General features: G+C 45.0%; 1 protein-coding gene across 4 annotated transcripts in view; it reads right to left on the bottom strand.

Annotated features, from left to right (window-relative positions):
* Positions 1 to 24,524, bottom strand: part of RALGAPA1 (Ral GTPase activating protein catalytic subunit alpha 1) — a 194,394-nt gene that overhangs the window by 22,671 nt on the left and 147,199 nt on the right. For all 4 annotated transcript variants that reach the window (XM_083167787.1, XM_083167784.1, XM_083167785.1 and 1 more), the window contains 6 exons: positions 22,073 to 22,925; positions 19,424 to 19,495; positions 17,976 to 18,099; positions 17,536 to 17,691; positions 8,779 to 8,937; positions 7,373 to 7,500 (listed from right to left, as the gene is read on the bottom strand). In XM_083167787.1, the coding sequence (XP_083023913.1) occupies positions 7,373 to 7,500; positions 8,779 to 8,937; positions 17,536 to 17,691; positions 17,976 to 18,099; positions 19,424 to 19,495; positions 22,073 to 22,925 (1,492 nt within the window). The remainder of the gene's footprint in view (positions 1 to 7,372; positions 7,501 to 8,778; positions 8,938 to 17,535; positions 17,692 to 17,975; positions 18,100 to 19,423; positions 19,496 to 22,072; positions 22,926 to 24,524) is intronic.

Raw genomic sequence — 24,524 nt, 5'->3', positions numbered from 1 at the left:
GGAATTGTACCGATGCACTCGCCATGCTCCTGGCACGGTGCCTCGCTGCACTCAGCACAGTATTCTTTTCTCCGTCCATACCCTAGTGAATGATAGGGCATGAAAAACCACCTGTTGGCACATGTCGGCCGCCCCCCAAAAAGTGAAATACTCATATCAACCTTCTGGCTGTCCACCTTGCCATTGTCGACCTAATGTTGTGTCGACCATCGAACCCTGTTAACCTTAGGCATGTCGACCTATTTCAGGTGTCGATCTAAGGGCTGACCTAATGACCCTATCCCCTGTACTGCACCATCCAACTCAAACACTTCCGTTTCCTGTCCCCTCACACTGACTCACTCCATAGAACTCCCATTGGTCTCAGACCTTCCCTGTAGATCAGGGGTCCTCAATCACAGTGCTCAAGGCACACTCACTGCTGGTTTTTGTGATAGCCAAGCTTGAACACAGATGGATAAAACAAAATAAATGAGGTAGTCATTAAGTCACCTGTGCTAATGTATGGGGAAGCTTTAAAACCTGGACTCTTCGTGTGCCTTGAGGACCACTGCTTTAGACTGTAATCTCCATGAGCAAGGTCCTTCTACCTCCTGTTCTCATTGCCTACGTCTCCTACACACCAGTAATAATCTACAACTCCTTCTCGGGCTCCACTCATTCACTGTTTTTTTCATTTCACCAGTCAACCCAGAACCACGCTAATGAGTACCGGTTTTAGCTTACACTGACAACTTCCATTGCACACTTTCCATCAGTGGCTGTGGTGAGAGCTTTAGTACTATCTGTTGTTACTTGTCTACTGTATTGTAATGTTCTACAGAGGAGTGGCTGCTCTTCCTTCCACACTAGCTGTGACCAATCGCGGGTTATTTGCCACAGCTAGCGCAGTCACAGGATTGCCTGTATGTACACTATAGTTTTGCCCGGCCTTATTGTTTGCCCTCAGTACGGTACTGCAGACCACAGGTGTTGCATTATAACGTTTAATAATACTAATAGTCTAATGAGCAAAACATTGTAGTAATCTAAAAACATGTGTATTTAATACAGTTTTAGTGTTGGCGGCCAGAGTATAGTTCAGTTATGAACAGAAAACACAGAGGCCCTCAGGGAAAGGCCCATGTGCTCCAAATAGTCCATCAAGCTTGTAAACAGCACACTGCCCCCCCAATGTTTGGATTAACACCAGAGAAAGGTTCATGTGCTTCAAAACAGCCCTCTCTCGCCAATGTTCTGAGGCACGACTGAGACATGTGCCTACCTTTGCGGGTAGGAAGACTCTCTGTAAAGTGCTCCTGTTCAGGACAGTAAACGCTAATGCACTACAGTAGTGGTTCCCAAACTTTACTGAATCACGGCACCCAAGAGAATCAGATTTTTTTTCACGGCACCCCTAGGATAAAAATTTCAGATTGAGAAATTTAGAAAAAAATATTAAATTAACTACCGTGTTTCCCCGATAATTAGACCTACCCCGATAATAAGCCCTACCCCAGATTTGGAACATTTGTCCAAAATAAGCCCTCCCCCGAAAATAAGGCCTATGAATTTTCCCATAGATTTGATTAAAGTTATTAAAATGTAGCCCTGCTCAACTCTCCTGTACCTGCACGATAATACCGCGGCTCCCGTTCCCAGGGATGCATTGCGGTAGGCGCGGCGTGACGTCACGCAGCGCACATCACGCTGCGCACATCACGCGGCTGCTGAACAGTACAGCCTGTACAGCACACAGCCCCAACAGCACACAGGGGCCATCAATACAGTTCTGGCTGTCTCTGTAAGCAAACAGAGGTTTGGGGCCATCAAGAATGTGGGGGCATGTGGAAAGGTTTGGGGCCATCAAGAATGTGGGGGCATGTGGAAAGGTTTGGGGCCATCAAGAATGTGGGGTCTATTAAAATAAGCCCTCCCCCGAAAATAAGACCTATGGTCTTTTTTGAGAGGAAAAAAAAATAAGACAGTGTCTTATAATCGGGGAAACACGGTATATTGTGTTTATATGTCATCCTTAGGTTTAAATATGTGGGGAGGTACAGGATTCACTTCTGTTTGTCCACATATTTATGATTGGCAGCTACCAGCACTGTTTTTTTGCCTATTACACGGACTATAAAGAATTTGCAATGGTTCAAGACCACCAACCCAAGCACCGCCTGCAAGTGTCCTGAGACACCCCAGGGTACCTCGGCACACCGTTTGGGAACCACTGCACTACAGTGAGGGAAGCCTGTCAATATTATGACACTAAGGGGTGTATTCAATGCAGCCGACGAGGGGGTTAAACGATGGGGATCGCACAAAACAAGCGATCCTCGCTGTTTAACCCCCGCGCTGGCCGCTCACCCTATTCAACGTTCCGGGGGAAACCTCGCTGTCAGGGGACGGCAAGGATTCCCCCAAAGAGTGAGGCTCGCGGCTGATGCAGGGAGCCTGCTGCATTTAGCCATGAGTCTCACTGTTTTAGCGCCCACATGCGCCGATTCCCCCTCGTTCCAAATACGGAGCGAGGGGGAATCGGCATATGCAGGGGGGTCAGTTGAATACTGACCCTGCGAGCTGTGATAGTGAGCAGGCAGCCCTACGAGCTGGACTAAATCAAGATAATTTAGCCTAATAATAATTCTCTAATAATGTAGTAAAGAACACAGTAAATAAAGTAGTAAATCAGGTGGTACACAAGTCTTCATTGTGACTTTGGGGTAGATGAATGAAGTAGTGATAAGGGAGGAAAAGTGAGCCAGAGGAGAAGTGGCTGATGGCAACCAATCAGCTGCTCTGTATAATTTAATATTATGCAAATGATAGAAGTTACTTAAGTGCTGATTGGTTGCCATGGGCCACTTCTCCTCTGGCTCCCTTCTCCTCCCTTATCACTACTTCATACATCTACCCCTTTATCATTTATCCGGCCATCTACATTGGGATTATTTAAAAAAATACATGCTGGTCTGTCTAGAAAGTAAACCGTTAAAAGAGCACGCGGCAAAGGGATACGCAGTTCTGTCATGTACTGTAACGACTCTTTCACTGGCTCTGAACAATACAACAGGAGACGGGTGTCTAAACCCCTTTAGTACCAAGACATAATGCCACGGAAAGGTTAGGGACAACAATGCCGTCTGGGTCTTTGCCGAACTCTGAGGCTTTTAAAGAAATTATCACAGAGGAAAAATAACCCATCTATCAACAGGTAAAGTAATACACTACTGGCTGACACCAAAAGCTTCTCTCCCAACTAGTTCAGAAAGGAGCGATTGTTCCTCAGATTGCTGCCTGTTGTACCTGCTCCTTGTAATTGCAGGAGGCAGCTGTTAAAAGTGGGCACTGGGGACAAAATGTAGCAGCTTAGGTGGTTTGGAAAAAGCTGGCACACTTGCTAGACGAGAAGGACAAACTCGGGGAGGGCGAGAGACCTCAGAGCCAGAGCCGCGGGCAGTGATAGAGACAGATTGCTGTAATTCTGTCTGATTGATCCAAGAAGCAACTTGCGATCAATAAACGGCCTATTTCACTCAGGAGCACAAATACACATTTGTTAAAACTCTTATACCACTAGAAACTGGGCATTGAAGGAGGCTGGCAATTTCTTTTCTTTCCTTTTTTTTTTTTTTTTTTAACGCAAGCGACTGTAGGGGGAAGATCAGCCGAAAAAATTGTTGGGTTTTAAAAGACAGGTGGTATACATAAGGAGGGAGATCATCTCCTAGGATGATTGTTTTGTTTTACAGACATATTATTTTAATCTTCATCTACTAGTACATTGGTTTCTGTATCAAAGCTCATTGAATGAAAGATGCCATTCACTTTTCGCCAACAAAAAAATACCAATTATCCAAGCGAGTCCTAATAGACCTTTTCCATTCACAAAAGTAAATGTATGTCAAGGCTCGGGGTAACAGATGGTGTAAACGTGGCATATTTAATACTTTACAGAGAACATTTTACCATGCTTGCAAAAAAAGCATATGCAGTCAAATTCACATTTCAGCTTTTTCAAGTTGACAGAAAATAAAGGCGTCAAATACAGAACGTTATAAAGAAAAATATCTACATTTGCCAGTTTATTGACATGTTAAGAAAGACATGAGTAGTGCAATAATAGGAGTCAATGGCGCCATTTCCCGCAAAGGGGTCATGATGATTGCAGTGTGTGTGGGGGGGTTTACTGATGTCATCCCTCGTCTGTACATGCAGAACGACGGAGGACATCGTTAATGACCCGCGGGAGCGCGAGTCTTTAACGTCATAGGGGGCTTTTCAATATGTGCCCAAATTCCAGACACAGGAAATGTCGGCACTCACCTATTCAATGCTGCCGTTAACAACAGCATCGAAGAGTGTCAGATCCGTCTTAAAAGTCGGATGTGTTTTGTCGGAAACAGACGCAGATTGTCGAATGCACGGCCATTTTCAGCAATCCACGGCCATTTCGCTGATCCACAGACTTTCAGACACTTGACAGTCGGAACATTGAATTCCGACTGCCGAGTTACTGTCATCTGCCCTGCTACCATGCATACTGTGTATATCAGTGATTTTCAACCCTTTTACCTTGCGGAACACTAAACAAGACTTTAAAATTGCTAATGCTGGGTACACACCAGGACGACTAGGGCCCGATCCCCACAATCTCGATCCAATTCCGATCAATTGGATGTAGATTGTGTGCTGATTGGGCCCTTTTCTGACCTGCTGTGGACCGATACCGATCCGATGCGCGGTCCCGCGGGTCGGTCGGTCGTTATTGAGATCCTACCTGCTGCAGGTAGGATCTCAATGACGACCATACAGCCGGGTGCGGGTCGCCATCAGATCGGACCCGCTCACGGTGCACATCGTGAGCGGGTCGTGCCCACCCGCGTCACCGTGAGCGGGTCGGACGAGACACTGACGACCCGCTCACGATGTGCATCGTGAGCGGGTCGTCCTGGTGTGTACCCTACATAAGGCACACCATGAGATCCCCACAGGGCAAAACACATTGGCCCCCACAGGAAAACAAAAAACAAAACAACTATTGGCCCCCATATAAAAAACAATCACACTGGTCCCCACAGGTAACAAAAATAAAATACATTGGCCCTTTACATGAAAAGAAGAGACCAGTAAATAACAGTTGAACTGGTGGTGGCTGTAAACTGGTTTGGGCATCACTAGATCTGGGGGCACAGTTGGGGACAGCTCAAGACACACAGGAGTGGTTGAAAAACACTGGTGTATATGATGTACTAGGCCCCCTTGTGTTCCAATACTACAATTGGAATCCTGGATTCCTTAAATGCATGATTACTCCTCTCCCTCTGTGCAGCACGGCGTCTACTGTATCTGATCTTTGGCCATTGCATATTCGCAGCTGTGCAATCAGGTACAAATTACCCCCTATGTCACAGAGACCGTTCGCATGGACAGTTTGCCAACTTACTGTGGTTTGCTGTATGCACCAGGCAGAGATTGGTCAGATTTCTGGGAGCTGCATTCACCTGTGGCGGCTTAAGTGATCGAATGATTAGATTCTAAACTTACGGTCACATGCTGTCAACATCTACAACGACGCTTCATAGTTTTCAATGCACCTATTTACTCTGTTACTCCAACTCATCTCTTTAATTTAACATTTCCAGGTATACTTTAGTGGTATAGTATTACATGCATCAATAAGTTTACTGAGGATATTGTAGAAGTAGGCCCTGGGATATTTTCAAACTTCCAATTCCAAAATGAGTGACTATTCTCTTGCACTATGGGGGGTGGGGGGGGGGGTGGGGTGGGTATTCAATTATGTGAGTTTTTCAACTAGCCAAAGTTTCCAGACATACCTATGCAATGCGGCTGTTTTCCGACGGTTTTTCGACTGATGCAGTTTAGAATTTGCATGGTTTGAAAAACCGTCTGAAAACGGACAAATTTTCTACTGGATTGTGAGTAATTCGCCAATCCACATGTTTTCCGACCATGCCGAATTTTCCGACTGTTGAAAACTAGACATTTTAATTGACTAGGTTGAATGCAAATTTGACTGAAAATCGGTGAAAAGTGGTGAATTTCTAACTGTCTGAAAAATTGGCATTAATTAAAAACCAACCGAGCTTCTAAAATTGAAAAGTGGGGATGTTGCTAATAACAACCGTTTAGATACTGTCTATCATTATCTTGGAGGCAATCGATAAATGAAAGCTAGAATCTGATGGCCAACACTTGACTTTTACAAGCATTTGTAAATTTACATAAAAAGAATACAATCGCGCGCGATCACTTTCAATTACTCCACTACCCAGTGTGTGTATATATATATATATATATATATGAATATATATACACTGAAGATAAATGAATCTGATCAATTAAGATATTGGCCGCTCCCAGAGACAATTCTGGAAATTGTCACTGAGGACAGAAGAATAAATGATCTACTTCTTTCAATCTTTATACACACCCTAGTGCGCACAGGGTTGTGTGTTTAGGAAAATTTGAAATCCTAGTATATATCCTTGCAATTGAGTGATTTGGAGCCGGACATCCCTGCCTATATTTTTGGTCATTTATTGTGACATTTTGATACATTGTGAGTTTCATATATTAGTACAATTGTGTATTTCCAATGAGATAAGATTACTTATTTTTAATTTTGTATTGTTTTTTATTTCTATTTTTATGTGTATTTTTTATAATAAATTGCATTAATTTTTCTAAATTGTGTGGCGCTCTCTAAACATCTTTCATCAATTTAAATCATTGTTATAATTATTAATTTAGATCATTTATTCTTCCATTTGTAAATTTACCCCTACGAGCCAATACAATTAAAGTAATTACCTATATTACCTAATTACTAGGTGCCTGATCTTATGGGGATATTCAATCCCGGATCACGCCGGTCGGGCTGGCCGACAGACGTGACCCTGTCCCTTTCTCGGCTGACTCAACGGTGGATCGGCAGGCGGGATTCAACGTCCCGTCCACCAAAAAGGGGGTGTGGCCATGCGATATGGCTGTGGATCGTCGAGCTGCGACCGTGAGCACGTTCTGCCGAGATCCCTGTTCAGTGCTGTCGGTAAGACAGCATTGAATAGGGCCCCACCACTATTTCCCCCGTCGGGAATAGCGGCGGGAGATTGAATATCCACCCCAAATGTGTGTGTTTTTTTTTAAACAATGAAAAGCTCCCCCATATACAAAACTCCTGAAGTCTGTATTAATGCATAAATAATAAATTGGTCATACTGAAAGCTTGACAATGTACACAATTTTGGATACAGCATTTACCATTGTGTTTAGGAGAACAGACAATATACTCCTTAATGGACTTTTATGGCCCCATAAAAATGATACATTTACTTTACTGTTGTTCCAAATACAAAAAGGATACAAGTTCTGGTACAGTGGGATGAGAGACTTAAGTGCTCGGCTTGCATTAATGGCTGTAGCTCGGACCAGGCCCGGCAAGATTTTACCATTCACAATAGCTCCATCGAAGAGTGGTCCAAAGAAGGGGATCTGGGATGTGTAGACAATTACATAACTAACAATTTCCCAAAAACAATAAAAAAATTTTTTTTTTTTGCCATGTATAGCCGTGTTAATGTCTTTTAGTGCAATTCGACATAAGGATCTAGAACAGTGGTTCCCAACATCGGTCCTCAAGTAACCCCAACAGTTCACGGTTTCCAGGTCATCGGAAGGTGCACAGGTGCACTCATTACTCACAGACAGATTTTAAAAGATCCACAGGTGGAGCCAATTATTTCCTTTGGGATTCTGTGTGGAGACCTGGAAACTGAAATGTTGTGGGTACTTGAGGACTGAGGTTGGGAATTCTAGACCAAAACAAATATCTATTTCCATTAAGTCCCTAAATTATGCAGAACATTTCTTTAACTGTCGCGACTAAGGATACATCTGATTAAAGGCACAAACTTAATAATATAACTGATATAATTCAACAGAATGGTTAATATACTTCCCCCACTGCCCATGTTTCTTGAAAAATAATAGCAAATGTATATTTCCCAGAAAAGTAATTGGCCTAAATGGCCGATTCAGACTTGATCGTAGGGCTGCAACTTTCTGCAGTCCATCGATCAGTTAGACCCCTCCCCGCAAGAGTGAAACCCCACCCATGAGCAACGGCTGCAGCCATTCAAAGAGGGGTAAATTCATTCACCATCACCATCAAATGGATTATGTGTAGACTTACTCAGTGCCGCGATGGCCCTGGGGAGATCGGATCTGCTGCTGACAGCAGCAGCCCTACCTCCAAATGGCTGGGCTTGTCTGTGTTTTTCTGTCGACGCTGCAAGAAACCGCTGGAGTGCCGCCCACAAATGCCAGCCTGCTAACAAACAGCCAGCTTGCGGCCTGCGATCACAAGCTTTTGCTGGCTGTAGCCACGCGGAGGGCTTGCATATATGCCTACTGCGAACCATGTGCATGAGCGGTCCTTCGAAAACCGTCAAGGCTGTGAATCGTCTGGATCAGAATCGGCCCCCTAAATTCACGTAATGTATGCTGCATGTAAATCTAGCGCATATGCTACTAGCTGCCACATTGCATATGTTCACAATTGAAGCTTTGTAGTGAACCCAATGAATACTTGCAGTATGGGTCGCCATTGTGTTGAAACTGTGCCTTAGCACTAGTCTGTATAATATCTAATTAATGCCTAAACGAAGGTGTCGTTACTGTACAAATATGTGTGAAACGTGCTTGGTGCTTTTGCCTAAACATAATCACGGCAGAGATAATTGAAACGACATGAACCAAGCTGAATCTTACTTCCGGTTTCTTCATAATCTGGATGCTGAACATATGATTCTTCATGGGATAAATAACTAGCAGAACATCTCCAAACTCTGTGGGGATTATGCCTCTGCGATACTCTCTGCTGTGATCTGACCACACGATGTGCACCTCGTCATTGCCAAGGTGGCGAAGCTTTCAAAAAAAAAAAAAAAAAAAAAGGAAATTGAAAGAGAAGTAAAATGTGAACGAGTATAATTGGGAATAAAAATGAAAGCCGACTGTTATGAAATTTAATTTGCCAGGACAAATGTAATCTATTTTGCTGCATTAAGCCCTGTAAGAACAGGCAGACAATAATGTGCGAATCTGAGAAATGGTGCACGCTCCACACAATAACAAAAGTTGTATAACGTAATTACACACGCACTGGTGCACGGACACATACTGATTGAAACAGAATGACATTCCTACAATAAAAATGGAACCCAAGGGTTGGAGAGAGAGATAAAAGGGTTATAGAGAAGCTGTTTTTTTTATTTATTTACTTTTTCACCTTTTCAATTTAGAAGTGCTCGGTCACTGGCACTAATGTGTCATTTAAACAATTACAGTTCAGTAATTACATATTACATTCGTGCCAACATCTGAGAGAGATGTGCAAAATACCCGCTAACAATGCCAGCGTCACTCACATTTGTTTAATAAATTCAAATAAAAATAGCTGTGTAAAAAAAAAAGATTAGTCTTTAGCTGACACTCTAGGAGTCTTCACCTCATTGAGCATTCTGCGTTGTGCTGTTGCAGTTATCTTTACAGGACTTCCACTCCTATGTAGAGTAGCAACAGTGCTGAATTTTCTTCATATATAGCCAATTTGTCTAACTGTGGACTGATGAACATCAAGGCTTTTAGAGATACTTTTGTAACCCTTTCCATCTTTATGTCAACAATTCTTAATTGTGGGTCTTCTGAGAGCCCTTTTGTGCGAGCCATGGTTCACATCAGGTAATGATTGTTTCATTCAGTGGACTCAAGGTTGGCTGATTCCTGACTCCAATTAGCCCGCCCCCCCCCCCCAAAAAAAAGCTAAAACCGCATGTCGACCTTTTACTGTTGACCTAATGCTTGCGTCAACCTTACAACCTTAGCTATGTCAACTTATTTCGAGTGTCCTAAGTAATACAGTTGTGCTCATAAGTTTACATACCCTAATACCCTAACAGAATTTGTGATTTTCTGGCCATTTGTCAGAGAATATGAATGACAACTCACAAACTTTTCTTTCACTCATGGTTAGTGGTTGGGTGAAGCTATTTATTGCCAAACAACTGTGTTTACTCTTTTTAAATCATAATGACAACAGAAACTACCCAAATGACCCTGATCAAAAGTTTACATACCCTGGAGATTTTGGCCTGATAACAACAGTCGACACAAACGGGTTTGAATGGCTACTAAAGGTAACCATCCTCACCTGTGATCTGTTTGCTTGTAATCAGTGTGTGTGTTTAAAAGGGCTGTGGTACCGGGGTCCGACAGTCATTAGCCCGACTGGCCGGAACCAGACAGCATGGTGAGCGCAACTAAGCCCCTTGCAGGCTCGCTACGCTGCGGGCGAGCCACCTATTCTATTCTCCCTCTATGGGGGCCGTGGACCCCCACGAGGGAAAATAGCCGGTGGCCGTCGGGAACCCGGCTGTCTGTGTTTTGACAGTGGGGATCCCGCCGTCGGGTAAATGCCTGTCGGGATCCCAACTGCCGGGAACCCGTCCGGCACCCGTTTAAAAGGTCAGTAATACCCCCTTCCCACTGCAGCACAACTATATATGCCCATGCGTGTGTATTGTGGTTATAGCGACAATAAAAACACTTGGAATTTTTTTTTCTTAATTAAAATTATTAACGCTTGCTATTTTCCCATTTATTGCCATATGCCTATAGTAACACAATTTCAATCCGATTTCTTTCCTTTGAGGCTGAAAGATCATCTCCAATATACTGCGCTACAGCATTTTCAGTCAGGGTTCCTGTGATAGATCTTGTGCTGTCAGGCCTTGTATTAACTGAGCCTAAGAGAAATGGAACGTAATCGTGACCTACGGGCACGACTGAATGCAATTTTGATCCAATAATGGTGTAATCTAAGGCAGAACTTTGTCTGCCGGCCCTATCATTCATGGATTTTTGCTCCCCAGACGCCGTAACAAGCTAAGTGGACCATGACAGAAGAGTCTGTGGGAGAAATTTAACATGTCAAAATACAAGGAGCTAATTTGAATAGAGAAATGTACTCTCAGCGGGATATCCATTCACTGTACTTTGTTAAAAGTTGTCAAACCACAATGCACTTACCACAATTTATTCTACAGTGAGAGACTATTATACACTGGGTAGTCTGCTGAGGTAAATGATCTCCGACAGACGCAAATTTTAGAATGGGTCTAATTCTACAGGCCATGTTTGTATTGAACAACAAAATGGGAGCTTGTTTCTTGTGGTATTATCTGTATGCTTTATTTCTATGGTGCCACAAGGGATCCACAGCGCCCAAGTACAGGGTACGTAAATGAATAAGCAAAGCAGGAAACAGTAACTTATAGTTGAATACAATAAAGGACAAGTACAGAGCAAATAAACACAGCTGCATCAGCAGACAACGCTGAAGTAATAGGGTGGCAGAAGGAAAAGACTATGGGGGTTATTCTAGTTCACTCGCAAAGGCACAATCACTCTCTAATGGACAAAACCATATGCACAGCAGGTGGGGCTGATGTAACATGTGCAGTGAGAGTTAGATTTGGGTGTTTTATTGTTTCTGTGCAGGGTAAATACTGGCTGCTTTGTTTTTAACTCTGCAACATAGATATCAGTATGAAGTACAAACCCCACTCAAATGTAATTCTCTTTGCACATGTTCCATCAGCCCCACCTGCAGTGCATATGGTTTTGTCCATTAGAGAGTGATTGTGCCTTTGCGAGTGAACTAGAATAACCCCCTATGTTCGCTGTATTCAACATGGAGCCTTGAATACAGCGAACATCATTTTTGACTAAATAATTCCCCAATTTGTTAAAAATTAGCCCTGTTCGCCGAAAAAAAACAGCGAACGCAGAGCATTGAATAATGCCCTATGAGGGAAGAGGGCCCTGCTCGTTAGAGCTTACATTGCAATGTGAACTAGGATTACTATGGCTCTACCATCTATCTTTAATTAAAAATGAACTTCCATATGAAACAGGGCATTAGAGTTTGCAGAAAAGGTGGTCTAGCAGCCATTTGGGCTAGATTTTAGAGTTCTACCATACAGTGTTCAAAAGAGGTACGTTTGTTCAAAGTAGGTTTAAATAAAGTTGTTATAAAAAAGAAAAAGTATAAAGCCAGTACAAGCATTATATATGAAACGGCTACATAATAGAAAGACGTATATAATAGATACTTCTGTAACTTATTAACATTGCAGTTTCCATCATATAATAGTTGAATAATATATTTAAAAGGCCACACTTGAGCATCGTTCCCAAGGACGAACAAGGCTTGTCCTCTGCCGAGTACGCTTATATTTAGTGTTATTGTTTACTTCTATGAAGCTTCATGAAGTGGGAATATTTGTTATCCACATTGAAGCTTTGCAGTCACACAGAAACCGAGTCCTGTTTGAGAGAAAAACAAAACTGGTACTTGTTTCCTATCTGGGCGCCCGTCGCGGGCATCGCGGGTACATTTATGTATGGCCGCGACGCGACCGACGCGATGCCCGCGACGCGATGCTCACGATTTCCCATAGGAATCAATGTTAAAAGCCGCGATGGACCCGATTTTACTGTAAAATGCCTCAATCCACCCGATTTGGCCATAGGAATCAATGTTAAATGGGCCACAGAGCCCATTAACCCTTAAATGTCCCCCCAAATTTTTGACGCCACCCCACGATCGACGCCAACCCGAAGCATGGCGAGCGCAGCGAGCCCGCGAGGGGCGGCGGTACGCGTCCTCCGACCTTTTCATGCCCTACTATCCACTAGGGCGTGGTGTGAGAATATAATAGTGTGGCGAGCGCAGCGAGCCACCGAGCCCGAAGCGTGGCGAGCCCCGCGAGGGGACGCGGATACCTTCACAATTATGCGCGTCCCCTCGCGGCCTTCACAGTGAAGGTATCCGCGTCCCCTCGCGGGGCTCGCTGCGCTCGCCTCGCTGCGCTCGCCACACTATTATATTCTCACACCACGCCCTAGTGGATAGTAGGGCATGAAAAGGTCGGCGGACGCGTACCGCCACCCCTCGCGGGCTCGCTGCGCTCGCCACGCTTCGGGTTGGCGTCGATCGTGGGGTGGCGTCAAAAATTTGGGGGGACATTTAAGGGTTAATTGGGCCTAATTCAGGGTTAATATGGCCAAATCGGGTCAATTGAGCCATTTTACAGTGAAATCGCGGTCAATCAGCCTTTTTAACATTGTTCCCTATGGGAAAATCGCGGTGATCGCGGTCATCGCGGGCATCGCGATCATCCAATTTTACCCGCGATGACCGCGATTTTTACCCCCGATGACCGCGATTTTGATCGTGGGCGCCCAGATAGGAAACAAGTACCACAAAACTCATGACCTCCAGGGATGTAGTCAGGGGAGGCAGTGCTTCCCCAGTAATTGTGTTTAAAATAAAACACAAAGAATATTCTACACACATATTCTGTGTCATTAGTATTTTCTTTATATTATTTCCGTAATTTGTAAAAATTTGCATTAGTTTGGAAGGCACCGATAAGTGGTGCCTCCCACTAGGTGTAAGGCAGGCATGTCCAAAGTCCGGCCCGGGGGCCAATTGCGGCCCGTGATGTCACTTCAAGCGGCCCGCAGCCTCCAGCCAGAAGCGGGCGGCTGGAGGCTGATGTGGGATGCACAGGACTCTAGAGGTAGGACCCCGGCGAGCGCACCTTTACCTTGCTGGCTTGTGGTTATCATTAGTGAGGGGTTGCTGGCTCCCACTGTGAGACGTGTGGCGGCGGGAGCCCAAGCATCTGTCTCCTGCAGGGGAATATACAGTGAAGGGAGGCAGTATGTGGTACATTCCGAGAAGGGAGGGTAGGCTGGGAGACATAGTGAATGGGGGCAGACTGGGGGGCATACAGTGAATGGGGTACATACAGCGAAGGAGGGGAAGTTTATGGGAATATACAGTGAATGGGGGCAGGCTGTGGGACATACAGTGAATGGGGGCAGGCTGGGAGAAATACAGAGAAAGGCGGTCAGGCAGGGGAATATATAGTGAAGGAGGGGCATGCTGGGGGACATACAGTGAATGGGGGCAGAGCGGGGGACATACAGTGAATGGGGGCAGAGTGGGGGGCATACAGTGAATGGGGCAGAGTGGGGGTCATACAGTGAATGGGGCAGAGTGGGGGACATACAGTGAATGGGGCAGAGTGGGGGACACACAGTGAATGGGGCAGAGTGGGGGTCATACAGTGAATGGGGCAGAGTGGGGGTCATACAGTGAATGGGGGCAGAGTGGGGGACATAAAGTGAATGGGGGCAGGCTGGGGGAAATACAGAGAAGGGGGGGAATATACAGTGAGTGGGGGCATGCTGGCGGACATACAGTTAGTGGGGGCATGCTGGGGGACATACAGTGAATGGGGGCACGCTGGGGGACATACAGTGAATGGGGGCACGCTGGGGGACATACAGTGAATGGGGGCAGAGTGGTGGACCATTCTGATGTGATTAATGTTTCAAAGAATGTCAGGCCCCCACACGATTTCACGTCACCATATCTGGCCCTCTTTGCAAAAGGTTTGGACCTCTGGTGTAAGGGGATGAAGTGGGGCGGGGGGGGGGGGGGGGGCAGGGACTGATGTGAATGTTCAACTATTCTCTGTACAGCACTGCGGAATCTGTGTACGCCATATAAGAAACTGTTAATAATAATACCCTGTATGCGCGCGCCTATGATGTGGCGGTGATTTCTCTGTGAATGCTTATTTGACCCAGCTTCATTGGCCTTGGATCAATATTGACTTTACAGTCCTATGTGTTGTTAACTAAAACCTCAGTTCGTCATCGCTTAGTAAGTAGCCAACATGCTTAGTTGTGGCGGTGGTGTTAAGAGAAACCAAAGGCAGAGATGTAAAAATCTGGACGGAATCCTTAAACACACATAGGAGAATAAGTAATGACTGTGAAATAAGAAGCCATCACCGCTTGATACATTGACTAGAAGACCTGGATTACAGCAACCCCCCATCATGATAAACAGGATTACAGAACACACCGACACCTACAGTATCTGGCCAATGTTCCTTAAAAGAGGAAGATCATTGATCAGATTTAATTCATTGATAGGTAAATGGGCCTAACTTGAGTTTTTTTTTCTTTGAATCATTTTTCTTGCCTGTAATGATGAGGGAAAACGAGGCGTCTTTGTATTTCATATACACAGGAGGATCTACAGAACACAGCTAGAGCCGAGACATGGCCAGATCCCAATACGCCTCTGCTCTAATTTAATTAAAGGCATTAAACGCCATGCTGGGGTCAAGCAGTTCCCACTTCCTGCATCTTCTGCTTTCCAGCCAGTGCTCATTAATGTTCCCACTGACAGGATCAACACCTCGGAAGATGCATGTCGGGGGGAGGATGCGGCCTCTCGGTGTGCACCCCTAACAAGGGCGTAGGATCAGGAGCCCTTAGCTTGTTATCACTAATGTGGAATTTATTGCACTCATCAACAACAAATACTTCTGCAGACAGACCGGTGCGGATCTCCTGCTCATTATCACCGCTCGCTGAGCCCAGACCGCGCACGGATACTTTTCCTGAGCGACCTGTCAATTTACTAGCAATTATCACATTAAATAAACGCTGCTGAAATATGAAAGACGCAGCAGCTCAGTTTAGGAAATCTTCAGTCTACAAAGTGTAAAAATATACTTGTATTTGCGTTCTGCGGGTAGGTGATAAGCGGAACCGTGCTCTGGTAACTCAGAAACCACGATAATTATGAACTAATCAATCATCACGTAGGTGAAGAAGAAAAGGCCATTAGATCCCTAAATAAATGTTTTCCAATATTCGCCATTAAAGCTTAATAAACATTAGAACAGCCATAGGGAACCTAGGGCCCTTGAGCGGTTGTTCAACTACACATCCCAGTATGCCCTACAAAAGTTTTAGCATGACCTGCTCTGAACACACAGGTCAATTTAACCATATAGCCAAATGACCCGCATGTGCAGCAGGTCTCACACTGCACAGTAGTTTACACATATCATACAGTGTGTACACTAAATATCGACCACCCACGGCTGATATTATTAACTAATTTTGCTGCAGCCAGGTTCACCTAGTGCAGTGGTGGCCAACCCTAGCCCTCGAGAGCTACCAACAGTTCACATTTTCCAGACAACCTAGCTGCTGCACAGCTGCACTCATTAATCACTGACACATTTTAAAAGATACACAGATGGAGCTAATTAGCTCACTTGATTCTGTGAGGAGACCTGCAAAACATGCACTGTTGGTAGCTCTCGAGGACTAGGGTTGGCTACCCCAGACCTAGTGTGTATGAGGCTTACCGATGGAGCACCTCTCAGACAGCTCAGGGAATCGACCATCTCACACGCTTGCACGTCTCATCAGCACGGCGGCGGGGAGCGGATTCCCTGCCTGTCTCTGCTTCAGAGAGACAGGCAGGGTGAAAGCGGGGGAGCCGGCAACGAGCTCTGTCGGAATGGGGTGCGCAAGTGTCTCGTGCAAGCGCCCCCTTCTGGTGGATGTTGCATCGCGGCGATTGGCGATTCTATCTCCTAATGAGAGCTGCTTTATCTGTACAAAAGTGAGAATGACTTCCCCACACCACCACTAACTTTATAGTACAACTTCTTCATGAAATTGTACAAAGGTTGGAAAATGGAGATGCTGTGACATCACTGGCCGCACCCCGGTATTTGTATGAATCAACCAATCCAGACTGTACGACTCTTCCAAGCAAGCCATCATAGCTGTCAGCGACTATGTACATGAATGTTTAGCACCAGGGTTTAGGAGGTAGATGTAGTAAATCTTGGAAGTGGAGGGAGATAAAGGGGTCTATGTACTAAGACACTGCAACCCGCGCAGTTAGAATAGTTGCAAAGGGCTCTCTTAGTGGCACAATTACCAAAAGTTCTAAAAATGAAGAGGTGATGTTGCCCATATCCCTGCTGTGTCTACCCCTTCCCTTTAGAATGTAAGCTCTAACGAGCAGGGCCCTCTCTCCTTGTGTGCTTTTCTAAGAATATATCTCTGCCAGTGTTATAATTGCCTCAGTGTCCGCTGCTGCAACTGTCTTTTATTTACAATGTACTGTACTTGTCCTAATTTGCATTTTACCGCAAATCACTATTATCTGGTTTTGTTCTTTTGATCATCGATGTATTGTCAGGCGCTGTGGAACCCTTGCGGCGCCATATAAACAATAATAATAATAATCGCCACTCACCATCAAATGATTTCTCTGCCGTTCGTAATGAAAAGTCGGCCCCGGCTGACTTTTCATTTACACGCTGTCCTCCGAATTCAGGGGGGCGCTCACCTCAAGCAGGCATGGCCACGCCTGCATCGGCAGAGGAACCCCCAGCATTTTTATTGGGACGCCCATAAAACGCTGGGCAGTCTCCACAGAGCATACCTTCTTAATGACAGGAGAAGAAGTCCAAGTGTCCCGCCACTGCTGTGCTCATTACTTCAGGCTTATTGTGACCAGTCCTACCAGTCATACTACTACAGTCCTACCAGTCATCACTTGGGCCTTACCTTTTTTGTTAAGCAGTCATCGGAGTCGGAAAGCATCCTTGTGGAGACATGAAACATGACTTCCATAATAGAGGTGGCAAAATAAGGCGTGCTCAGGCCAGTGCTCTTGTTCCTCTGCAGTCCTCCCAGGAAGCCACAGTGGTTAGCCAGATTCACCTGCAGAAAGGAGGCACGTAGCGGTTTATTTAATGAAACGGGAGTTCTATGGAAGACAGAATGTTGCCCATAGAACCAATCAGATTCTACTTCTTATTTATTTACTGACAGAATACTGCTAGTTACAAAGAAGGTACGGTTACGGCTAAAGTAGATAAACCAATAATCAGGCAGAGCTAGGCTTTCTGCTTTAGTATACATGTAAATAACTAAGGATCGAATGATAAAATGGAGAACAGAGGCAAGATGAGCAAGATCTAGACCAGCAACTGAAATGTTTCTACCTCCCAACCAAGCCCAGCCACGAAGTCCTCGTAGTCCTGACTGCCGCCCGTATTGGAGAGTATGGAGTGCTTGTCTTCCTGGCCGTCGGCAATGTAGAAAACAGCTATTTTATGCGTTTCTCGACTGTTAGAGAAGGAAAAACAAGAAAAAACCCTTAGTCTCGACATCCATTTATGCCGCAGTAGAGTAGATGCTGAATGCTGTGGGGTGCAAGTGCTGCGTTTACAGGGCCCCTGTGTTATCCACCGCACAACAGTTATATATAAACCGCCAGCTGTTCCACAGTGTTGGTGGTATAGCCACAGCGTCAGGGGACATAGGCTGTAATGTTATATATCGTATATAACATTACAGCCTATGGGCCAGATGCGCTAAGCTTCAAAAGTGATAAAATGGAGAGTGATAAACAGCCAGCCAATCAGCTCCTGTCTGACATGTCACAGACTGTGTTGGAAAAAGGTCAGGCAGGAGCTGATTGGTTGGTTGTTTATCACTTCTGAAGCTTAGTGCATCTGGCCCTATGTTCCCTAGCGCTGTGGCTCTAAGCCTCAACACTAAAGTTTCCTCAACAGGTCATGTTTTCATGGTTTCTGTCAGCAGAAGTAGTACTGATGTAGCCATTATTATCGTTTCTATGGCAACAGCCACGTACGACATTTGCAGTGATCGTCATGCTCCCATAGCCAGCGGCACAGGTGCGTCTTTGCTGCGCCAAATGGACACTAGCGGCCAAGTCACAGCAACCGTGAGCATGGCTACATTTGTACATATACATATTATTAGACGCCAGTGTGTGGGATCACTGTGAGGTATCAATGCTAGCCACTGGTCCACTATATGATCTATAATCAACGTATCATATATGAATAATCTAATATTGTACATACTATCCCATACCTTCCCCGCCTCTTTCTTCCTATGATTTCTGCCAGTTTCTTCAGCTCGCCAGTAGTAGGCCTCTTTATAAGGATTCATGTGCCGGATTCAGACCTGAGGTAAACGCCGCCCACCGAACACATGCGCACCCCCCCCTCTCACAGATTCTCCTCTTCCCGGCACCCCTGCTTCAGTGACACCGCCAATCCCAGCAGGCACTGCTGCTCCCACAGGCCTCAAGGGAGATTTCATGAAACCTTGCTTGGCACCAACTCCAGAGGCATCAGGAAGCACTCCCATCCCACTGCAATCTATTGTGCCAGCGCTGCGCTGCGCCACCCCAGGCTCCAGCCTAATCAGCCTATTGGTTAATAAGGACCTGTGGGCATCACAGTGGTTTCCACTGAATGCCACAGTTTTACTTCAGTGATTTATGAACTAGAAGATATTATGTATAACCATGGCAATATGACATTTTGGAGAGAAGGCTCAATGTGCCGTTACTATTTTAGATGCAATAGTACTTTATTATATCAGAAACAAACAACAAGACAAGCGCAACAGTTCTCACCATTGCCTGGAATCTAGATTTCTCAGCTCCCGAAGTAACTTCTCATTTTTCTTTAGAAGGTGAAAATTTCTCCTGGAAGATATCATACACACAATGAATATCCATTATTATGTAGGGTACACACCAGGACGACCCGCTCACGATGTGCACCGTGAGCGGGTCCGATCCGATGGCGACCCACACCCGGCTGTATGGTCGTCATTGAGATCCTACCTGCAGCAGGTAGGATCTCAATAACGACCGACCGACCCGCGGGACCGCGCATCGGATCGTATCAGTCCACAGCAGGTCAGAAAAGGGCCCAATCAGCACACAATCTACATCCAATTGATCGGAATTGGATCTAGATTGTGGGGATCGGGCCCTAGTCGTCCTGGTGTGTACCCAGCATTATGCTCTGTGTTACGGCACTGTAGGGAAAAAGCAAAACCGAAACTATTCGTTTAAGCTTTACATCGATGGTGGAAAACCATCTGGTTCTCCCCCATCGATGGCAAAACTATTCGACATCGGTCACAAACCATCGATTTCTAATCATCGATGGTCGATGGCCATCCCTACTACAATGATCTGTTTCCAACTTCCTGGACACTGACAGAGGGAGCTGTGAAGACAGTCCCTATCTGCTCCTACATCAAATCTCTAAGCCAGGAATGTTCAACCTTGGCCCTCCAGCTGTTGTGAAACTACACACCCCAACATGCCTTGCAATAGTTTTAGCATCCCTTAATAGCAAAACTGTGGCAAGGCATGATGGGACTTGTATTTTCACAACGGCTGGAGGGCCATCATTTTGAATGGCTTTTAACTATTCCACAATAAGCAGCCACCAGAGACCCGTTTTTTTCATGCGTCATGGGGTCTGGGAAAATTTCCTGGAGAACATATGATATCCCCAGAAAATGGGTAATTTACAGCACTATAAAACGGGCTATAATTGCATAAGCCGATAATACTATTGGGCTATTTTAGTCCATTTTTGCCATGTGGTAAATTACCACATGCAATTGGATACTGGCCTGCAGCTGGGTACACACCTGGCAGATCTATCTGCCGACCTACTGTCACGCCAATGGAGAGGCCAATTCACACAAGAAAATACAAGTGCCGATTGGCCGCTCGATATGTTGGTCCTGAAATCACTGCTGTGATGTCAGTCCTTGCAGCCAATGTATGGGCAGTAGGTGGGTCCCCCCGTATCGGTATATATAGGCGTTGGCTGTGCTGCAGAGCTGACATGGTACACTGCACACACCCTCCAACCCGCTCCTTATATGCTGTCCGTTCAGCGGTCGGCCTATCTTTGTCCGCACAGCACATCCTCGACACTGCGGACTGCCCACTCCGCCGCTGCACCCACAGCCCGGACCCCACACTGCCTGCCCCTTTACATAGGTGTGTGCCAGTGGTGCTTTACCGCTGGCACAAGCCGACAAATCAGATCAACACATCGTGTATGCTAAAAAGCACCTGATTGAACTTGCAGCAGATTCAATCTATAGGGTCCGACCTGATATGCAAGGGACTGTGGGGGTGTCAAAAACATCTGATTTGGGACGATTTCTTTGTCCAAACCATCGAAATCTGATGAAAAATCGGCCCAAATCGGATAAGTGTACGGGCACCTTTAGTTTAAAAATTTGAGTATGTGTGTAACCATTGTGTGTAACCATTGTCCACAAAAAACACCTACTGTACATATTTCTGCTTTGCATGGACAAAACCTGTTCGAGGAGATCAAAGTTAAGGATTTATATTATTCCCATTTACCAAGTTCTTTCCATTTAAATCTGTAAATGATGTCATGCATATTAATAATACTGGAAAGTACTTAGCCCTTTTGTAATAAATAAATACAATTCATTCAAGTTCAGTTTGCAGATGAAGGCTATAGCTTTATCAAAAACATTGGCAGCTCACCGCAATGGGAAAATAAAACACTACAGCTACCTGTGTTCCAAGGTAATGTACCGCATAACCTAGATCAGGCATGTCCAAACTGTGGCCCTCCAGCTATTGCGAAACTACAAGTCCCATCATGCCTTGCCACAGTTTTGCTATTAGGGAATGCTAAAACTATGACAAGGCATTATGGGACTTCTAGTTTCAGCTGGAGGGCCATAGTTTGGACATGCCTGGCATAGATGTATGAATAGTCTCCTCTCTACGTTTCTGGTGGGTAAATATAGGCATCTTGTTGGACAAAACAAGTATTTTTAAAGAGCGGTCATAGTGAAAATGCCCTTTTCTAATATACACACTGTAGGTAGTGCAAATAGTCAGCATGTAATAAAAAAAATACTGAAATTTTAAGGCCCATACACACTTGGCGAAAATAGCAGGTTTGAGCAGCTTTCAGCTCAAAGCCACCCAGTGTGTATGGCCTGGCGATGAGCACTCCCGCATAATCGCTGGGAAAGCCACTCATCTGGTGGTAATATCAGCAGATGAGCGGCTTTGTGGATGGCTTTGCATAGTGCTGCGCTATGAACGCCGGGCAGAGGGAAAGCCGCTCAACGTATATGCACTGAGCGGCTTTGCAACCAGCGATGATAACAATCATCGCTGTCCATACACGCTGGGCATAATTGTCTTAATTTACTCAGAGTTCTTTTAAATGTAAACCAAGATCCAGCATAGACGTTTTACCTCTTCTCCCAGGAGTTCATTCCCAGAATGCTGAGCAGCAGCCGGGAGTAGTAGAAGGCAGACTCCGGTTTTTGGTTGGTTGGTTCTTCTTGAGGCATTGCCCGCATGTGGAGATTACCGCAGTGCTTTTCCACAAACTCCTCCTCTTCTGCACTCTGCTTTAGAATAGCATTGCTGACCTCGTTCTCCAGTTTCTCGGAAAAGCAAGCAGGAGGTGGGGAGGGGACATTCAGAGGGACTCCTGCTCTTTGAAGGCACTCAGGACCTGTAGCTCCCAGATACTGCAAAAGACAGTCAAGAGCATCTTCCTCATCTGACAAACTGTCCCACAAAGGCAGAGCTTCTCTACCTCTCCGCCTTGACTGAAGGGAAGAACATTCCTCAGGCTCCCGCTGTGAAGGTGGATGTTCTTCTTGAATGCTGACAGTAGACGTAGGAAAGGCTAGGAGCAGGGAAGACCACTGAGACTTTTGCCCTGAAAATTCTAGTGCAGGTCCATAAAGAATGGAAGATTCCCAACTGTACTTGCCTGAAAGGTCCCTCATTATAACACGGACAGTGGAGCTGGCAGAAGAAAGATCCTCACCAGGAGGAAGTTTTGAGTCTGCCGGGATTTGTAAGCAGGACACCAGTGTGGTGTTATTTAGAACAAAAAACTGAAGGTTGGGGCTGTGGAAGAGTTGCGGGGAGAGGTCCGAACTTTCACTGAAGGGATTGTCATGATTCTCACAGATCTGACTAGTCAGCATGGCCGGGTCTCCACTCATTGGATAATGTCCTAAGTGGTTCACTAGGTGTGTGATAACTGTCCGTGCTGCTACTGGTATTAGGCCTTGCTGCTTTGGTATTTTCACTGGGAAGAAAAGAAAAGTTGGGTGAGATACTGCACAATCCAAATAATTCCATACCTGTGTAAAGTTCTATTACTAGGACTCTGAAATCTAGAATAATTTCAAATAAGGACCCTTTAAATGCAAACTATACCAAGAGAGATCGTATTAATGCTTGGAACATTGCACTATGTAGCATCTTATTTTTAATGTGCACAACATTCAACAAACTTTATTCAGAGGTGACTGAGCGCAGGTGAGGCAGGAACGGATTAACAATGTGGAGGATGGATCTACAGCTCAAGGGCCCTAAAAATTAAAATGGGCCCATTATCATGATATCATGATTATGTGCAGGCGCCAGCTGGCCACATAGTCCGCCATAAATCATAAGTATTATGATTTATAAGTAAAATGCTGCCAATTTTTTCACCTTTGCTTATTTAGAGAGACATTGGGATCATAGTGTAGGGGTATCTCTTGCCACGCCTAGGGGTGTCACTTACCCTTGTGACACCAGGTGTGGCTATTAGTGATCCATAAAAAAAGGCCAGGGCTTTAAGCAAATGAGGTTGGGCTTCCTAGAAAGGGGTACAGCTTTCTGTTCCGAACCTCCAGAGACGCGGACTGCCCCTGGAGACTACTGTGGTTTCATTTCTGGCTCCTACAGAGTGACAGGAACCAGAGGCTGCATGTAATGTAACAGTGCAGCACCTGACTCCTGTCACTGAGCAGGAGCCGGGATCTGCCTTGTGATGCCACTGGCCACAGACCCTCCGCTTCTCATAATTGGTCCTCAATCAATTCAGCCGTGGCACTTCATTTGGCCATGGTGTTAGGCGATTTGAATGATAGCTAGTCCAACAACCATAAACTATATGATCAGTTGCTTCAGCATACTTCTAGTATAGAACTAACAGGATTGTGGCCAAAAATAAACTTTGGTTTAAAATTTTTGAATAGATTAAATAAAATATAAACTAAAAAAACATTTTGAACAGATTTTTAACATAATTTAATTCACAAATGATTGAAAAGACACTAAGTGATACTTCCATATTTCTGTCAAAGTGTGTTTGAGAGAGAATATTAAGTCAGTCACTCACGTCTTACCACATGGATGTGAAACCGGAGTACCCAGACGAAACACACAAATGCACACACACCCCACAGTGTCCTGGCTGGGATTGAATTTGTGACATTAGTGTCACGTGGCAGCAATGCAAACCGCTGCGCCAACTGAATGGCAATAAACCCTTTGAGTGCCAAGATAATTTGTAATATTGGTTTTAAAATGGGCAAGAAAACGTTTTTATACATCATAATGACCTGTAATATCTACCTTATATAGGAAAAAAAATCTTTTTTTACACAACATATTTTGGGCCAGATTCTCTAATACCCCTTTCACATCGCACTTTTAAAATGGTATATTGCCGTTTTTTTCCCTTTTTAAAACGTTTAAGCCTGCACTGTGAATGCACCACAGCCGATTTACCGTTTAAAGTTAACTGGCATTTCGAACCGTGTAAAAAGCAGAGTCCTACACGGTTCCTTGCCGTTTTTTCTGCAATGTGAATGTGTACAATGCTATGCATTCACAGTGCAGGCTTAAACGTTTT

Source organism: Crinia signifera, chromosome 12, assembly GCF_055691185.1.
Source record: "Crinia signifera chromosome 12, ASM5569118v1, whole genome shotgun sequence".
Classification (NCBI taxonomy): Eukaryota; Metazoa; Chordata; class Amphibia; order Anura; family Myobatrachidae; genus Crinia; species Crinia signifera.
This window is presented reverse-complemented; position numbering and strand designations above follow the sequence as displayed.